The sequence below is a fragment of the Lactuca saligna genome, chromosome 3 (genome assembly GCF_052625555.1).
Source record: "Lactuca saligna cultivar CGN05327 chromosome 3, ASM5262555v1, whole genome shotgun sequence".
Taxonomy (NCBI): Eukaryota; Viridiplantae; Streptophyta; class Magnoliopsida; order Asterales; family Asteraceae; genus Lactuca; species Lactuca saligna.
Genome location: NC_136419.1, coordinates 68,785,452 through 68,791,569, shown reverse-complemented (window position 1 = coordinate 68,791,569; position 6,118 = coordinate 68,785,452). Strand labels below are relative to the sequence as shown.

Here is a 6,118-nt window from a genome sequence, read left to right as displayed (position 1 = left end):
TATATGTATATAACAAAATAGAAAATTATAGAAACTAATTGAATGTATGATGGAACCAATTAAAAGGGTTAAACTAAAAACAGATTAAACCAGAAATTGATCAACATATCTATTCAACTAAAAAACTAATTTTTAAAAGATTGGATAAAAGTTCGGACCCCTTGGGAGTTGGGAAGATGTCCGGTCCCAGGTCTCCTGGTTTCAATGTAAATCGTTTTCGAGAAGGGTATATTGTATATAGATATAGATAAGCATAATTCATAAATGAAGTGAGGTAGCAGAGGGAATCCGAATCAGCAGGGTGGTGGGCCCTACCAACCCCAACCTTCCGTAATAGCCTACTAGCTAGGTCATATCATACTCTCTCACGTACGGACCTCCACACTCGTTGCTTAAAAGTTAAAACCTCTTCTTACCTCCTCATCCATCACCCAAAACATCCAAAACAACTTCATACCCGCAGATCGATCTCTATCACCGCCAAATTCTGATTCCTACACCTCCAATCTGATCCTCGATGGCCATGGAAGACAATGAAAGCTGTGGTAGTAGGGCTGTGGAATCGCCTAAAAAGAGTCGACAACGACGCCAGAAACTTGAGGTTTATAACGATGTCCTCAATCGATTGTACGATATGAATCATGAGGATACCGAACTACCTGATTTCGAAGACCAGCTTTGGATTCACTTTAATCGCCTTCCTCCGAGGTAATTTATGTAAACTTTTTGTGACCGTTTAAATTGCTTTGTTTTTTTTTTTTTTACTTTGTTCGAATTGAGATGATTAGTCATGGTCTACTTCTCTTGAGAGCTATGGACAGAGGTTTGTTGAGCTCTGTATGTCTGTACGTGTTTATTCATATGATAATTGAATGCGTATCGAAGGTTAACGGAATCAGTTTTCGACATCTTTTCGTGTATGTGATGTGTCTGGTTTTTATAAGAGTATTCCTTTTGCTGATGGACAGATATGCTCTGGATGTGAACGTAGAGAGAGCGGAAGATGTGATCACGCATAAGAGGGTTTTACAGATGGCGGAAAATCCTGCTAATAGACCTGCATTTGAAGTCCGCTTAGTGCAGGTAGAAATTTAACTGAAAAGTTACTTTTTTTTTTCTCTCGATTTGTATAATTTCATTTCACTGCATATTCCATTGGTTGGCATCATCAACTGTGGCTTTCCAATGGTTGTTGGCTTGGGGATTTTATAAGTTACTGTGGAAATCTATTGATTTTAATAGAGTTTTGACCTTCAGTTGCCTAGAGATCTGACTTCTGAGAATGACATCTGCTAGTAATTAATGTCCTTTGATTCTCTGTGGATATGAATGTGTTGAAGGAACACATAAAGATTATCCGGCCATTTCTTGAAAATCTGCAGATTGCTTTCTTGATTATCTCTTGATGTCACTTCTCTCTTATGCAAGGAATATCTTATATAGGTTCATCCTGCCTCAGATGGGAACACACCTGATTTGGACAATATGGAACCCTCAATGAAAGAAGATGCTCAGAGTCCTTCACCTTACAGCAGCAGAAACGGGTATTGACATTACATAAAACATTTATATGTGTTATTTTCTGCTTATTCTTTTCATGCATGATTATCATCTTTATATCCGTGACTCTTGTTACATGCTGATAGTTTGAATGTTGTTTGATTTCAGAAAAGATAAATGTCAATTATCTTTATTTTCTGATTTAATTTTCTTTTCTACCTCTTCAATCCATTCCTTAGAGTGCACCCCCCATCTTTTGGTTCAGCACAGAACCTTGAAGGGCTTGCACTTAAAGCCACTAGACATCAGGAAACTTATGCAGACAATGATGTAAATTCAACTTCAGTGTTTTCTAGGTAATACATTTTAACTTATAATTTATAGTTAAAAATGGTGTAAATTTACTGATATGTCCTTCCCTATGACATCCTATTCCACTAAAAAGTCATTTCACATTTTCACCTTCCTCTTCTTGCTGGCTTGTATTCTTTTATTCAAGATGATTTTTATTCCCAAAGTGATTTAATTAACTGACTTTTCAGTTTTCCAATTACTTATTAGCTTTTGTACACAATCTTTTAACTAAATGTACCTTTTAAACTGGGATAGTGCAGGCCTATGCATGAGATCACATTTTCAACAATAGACAGACCAAAGCTCCTAAGTCAGGTAATAAAAATTCCACCTTTTGCCCTTGGCTTGATGCATATTTACTATTTAGCTTATTCTAATTTCTAAGTCCAATTATAAAGTGAAAGTGTACATATGGTTCTATTTCTATATATAGTTGGTCAATACAAAAACAAACAGACAGAAAAATTAAACTATTAGAGGCATATGGATTATGGAAGAATTGGAGATATTTTCTCATGTAACAGAAATCAACAGAGCATCTTGACAATTTTTATGCAAAAAGTGGAACATGTTATCATATTTGCATGCAAAAAAGCTACTCAAATTACAAATTTTTTGTATCTTCAATCTTCATCAAAATCTGACCCTTGTCTTTTAACAAGGCATGGAGCATTCAGTTTGCAGATGGTGGGTTTGACTTTGACTCGTACGTCAACAATTCTATGTAGGTCTTTGATATTCTTGTTGACTTTGACTTTGACTTTGAGTGGTTTTAGCTTCAAGGTTATGTATTGACATATTGTACACCTAAACAATGAGTAGCTACTATCTAGTTGTTTCATGATTGCATGATTTATGATTACTGCTATAACAATCTTGACTATTTTTTTTTTCTTACAATAAGAAATTTAGATTAAATTACATATTTATTATTTCTACAGTTGACTTCTTTACTTTCTGAGGCTGGATTGAATATTCAAGAAGCACATGCTTTCTCCACTGCTGATGGCTTCTCCTTGGATGTCTTTGTTGTAGATGGTTGGCCTCATGAGGTATGTATGGTCTTGGTATTGGTAAATGACCATTTTACCCTTTTCGTCTGAACCCAAAGCATTTATACTGATTGATTTTGGATATTTCTAGGAAACTACACAGCTAAGAACTGCAATAGCAAGGGAAATAATGAAGGCTAAGGTAGTTTTTATTATCACATCTTTATTTGATCAGAGTTTTCTCTTATAAAAATTAAACTTTTCTACAGGGGGAATCATATCCTGAAAAACCTTCTCCATCCACTATTTCCAAATCTACCCCTTCTCCAAGTAACTCCATCCCTTCAAATGATCATGTCAAAATACCCACTGATGGAACTGATGTATGGGAAATCGATGCAAGTCTGTTAAAATTTGAAAATAAAGTTGCATCTGGTACTTTTGGTGACCTGTAAGTATTTCAACTTTACACCCTTTTTTTATAAACTTACAAATAATTTCACATCTTTTAAAACACATCTGTTATTTATTCAGATATAAAGGCACATATTGTAGTCAGGAAGTTGCTATTAAAGTTCTTAAACCAGAAAGAATCGATGCTGATATGCTAAGAGAATTCTCCCAAGAAGTTTTTATTATGAGGTTTGTATTTATATTTTATATTCCAAAAAGAATATTCTAGTTACTATAACTTATATAGATTTTCGTAAATACCCTTTTGAGTTGCAGGAAAATTAGACACAAAAATGTTGTTCAATTTATCGGAGCATGTACAGAGCCTACAAAACTATGCATTGTAACTGGTAACATGATTAATTTAAAAAAAAAAAATAATAAATTTTATATTCTAAATGCTAATTTTTGTTTTTGTGATATCAGAGTTCATGGCACGTGGAAGCATATATAACTTTCTCCACAAGCAAAGTGGTTCTTTTAAGCTTCCTTTATTACTCAAAATATCAATCGATATATCCAAAGGCATGACCTACCTCCACCAAAATAACATCATCCACCGAGACTTAAAAACCGCAAACCTTCTTATGGATGAACACGAAGTAAGAAATATTACCTAAATACCCCCCCTTTATTATTTACAAGACTAAAATTACGAAAATACCCATGTTTCCTTACACAGGTTGTTAAGGTTGCTGATTTTGGGGTGGCCAGGGTTCAGACGCAATCTGGAGTAATGACTGCGGAAACTGGCACGTACCGTTGGATGGCACCAGAGGTAAATTTTGATGTTTGGAAATGACAAAAATACCCATTTTATTTTATAATATAATATAATATGGAAATATTTTTTATATTTTTGATGGGTTCTTGTGGGCGTGTTTTAGTAACAGTCGTTATGAATTGAAGGTTATTGAGCACAAACCGTATGATCATAAAGCTGACGTGTTCAGTTTCGGGATAGTTCTATGGGAGCTTTTAACAGGCGAAGTAAGTCTCTACTTTTTTGGGACTAAATTTGGAAAAATCGGTTATGTTTAGGGACCGGAAATGTAATTTTTTTACTCCTATTAGATTTCTACTCTTCAGTCTTCACATGAGCTGTGTTTCTACAGGTTCCCTACTCGTACTTAACCCCGTTACAAGCAGCAGTTGGTGTAGTACAACAGGTATTGAAATTTCAATCACGTTTTTGTTTTTTCAAATGTCGAAAAACCCCTCAGGGTTAATATCTTGTTGAGTAAGATTAGTGAGTGTACTGTTGGGCAAAATGGTAATTTTAGATTTTGTTCACCAGGGTTTGCGGCCGACAATCCCTAAGGAGACACATCCAAAGCTTAAAGAGTTACTCGAGAGTTGTTGGCAACAAAACCCGTCGTTGAGACCCAACTTCACCCAAATTTTAGACAAACTAAAGCAATTAGCAAAAGAGGTATGAATTTTGAATTTTGAATTTTTTTTTTTAATGGTTTAAGATTTAAGTAATGTGATGACGTGGATAGGTTGGGAATGCGGGAGAGGGGCAAAAGGGGAAATCGAATAGTGGATTTTTCTCCGGTTTTAAAAAAGGGCACCATTGAAGTAGTGGAAGCAAGAGATGTAATTTGTTTTTTTTTTTTTTTTGTTATTTGGAAAATTTGTGTTCATGTCATCAAATTTACTTGTTCTTGATATGATACGACTTCTTTTATATAACTTTATTAGTTTGACATTTAAGTTGACTCATAGTTAGATTATATTGCTATACTAGGTGTGAGACCCGTATATTATACGGGTTGATTTAAAAAATGATTAAATTTAAAGTATAAAAATAAAATAATTTTTAATGTACAACTTTAAAATAAGAAAGAAAGAAACGTATTTATTAGAATTTATATATATATATATATATATATATATATATATATATATATATATATATATATATATATATATATATAATACTTTACATATATAAGTATATGGTTTTAATTAAAAATTAAAACAAACCAAAAATTAACAAGTGGATAATATTTATTTCAAAATTACCATAAAATAACAAGTATCAAAACTCATGAGAGATTGACAAGTGACAAAAAACCTTTATTTATTAAGGAGGATGACTACAACTATGAGTTTCGTTTTTTCTTCGGGGGAAAATGACTCTTGAGGGTGATTAACTTTTGCGTTTGTATTTATTTGGTCCATTTTTTTATTATTTATTTATTTATTTATTTTTTTGTATTCAATATACCATCGAATTTTTTGTTTGCGTTCACCAAAACCCTTTTGGTCGGCTTTTGACCTATGATAGCCGGTCAAAGGGTTATGTTGAACACAAACAACAAGTTCGATGGTATATTGAGTACAAAAAAAAGGACCAAATGAGAATAAATACAACAGTTGGTTACCCTCCTAATTCATTTTCCTTTTACTCATTTACAGCAAATCCTATGTCCACGAAGGAACATTATTCATATATGTATAACTTTGTAATGCACTTGAATATTTATTAGGGAAATCTTAACTAAGCAGACGTATTTCATGATTACATTTACATTTTCAATCAAATGATTTATCGTATTATGGATTCTAAACAAGTCTACAAACGAGTGGAATCGCAAGTGATGTGATTTTTTAGTTTACTTAGCTGTAAGATTGAATTCATGGGATAAGATACAACATCAATATGTACAATATCATGCTGCTTTTGTAGATACATCATCATAATATACCTTGAGATAAACGTTTATGCTGATAAATATACCTCTCATACATAGTCATATCCTTTTGCAGAGAGGTGTTGACAACTAACCACAATAAGCATAAGATAGACCATG

At 33.2% G+C, this 6,118-nt stretch overlaps 1 protein-coding gene across 3 annotated transcripts; it reads left to right on the top strand.

The window, feature by feature from the left end:
• The first annotated feature begins 279 nt into the window (after nucleotides 1-279).
• Nucleotides 280-5,010, top strand: LOC145036813 (serine/threonine-protein kinase STY17-like). Of its 3 annotated transcripts, XM_078985300.1 has the most exons (16): nucleotides 284-708; nucleotides 969-1,083; nucleotides 1,444-1,544; nucleotides 1,740-1,856; nucleotides 2,115-2,169; nucleotides 2,796-2,906; nucleotides 2,998-3,048; nucleotides 3,116-3,297; nucleotides 3,381-3,488; nucleotides 3,576-3,649; nucleotides 3,726-3,901; nucleotides 3,982-4,077; nucleotides 4,209-4,289; nucleotides 4,415-4,468; nucleotides 4,597-4,731; nucleotides 4,802-5,010. In XM_078985300.1, the coding sequence occupies exons 1-16, from the start codon at nucleotides 518-520 to the stop codon at nucleotides 4,877-4,879; spliced, it is 1,725 nt and encodes a 574-aa protein (XP_078841426.1). In that variant the 5' UTR covers nucleotides 284-517; the 3' UTR covers nucleotides 4,880-5,010. The 3 variants fall into 3 exon arrangements, with proteins under 3 accessions (XP_078841427.1, XP_078841426.1, XP_078841428.1); XM_078985302.1 differs by lacking the exon at nucleotides 284-708 and having other exon boundaries at nucleotides 971-1,083; nucleotides 1,429-1,544; XM_078985301.1 differs by lacking the exons at nucleotides 4,415-4,468; nucleotides 4,597-4,731; nucleotides 4,802-5,010 and having other exon boundaries at nucleotides 280-708; nucleotides 4,193-4,289.
• The last annotated feature ends 1,108 nt before the right edge of the window (nucleotides 5,011-6,118 follow it).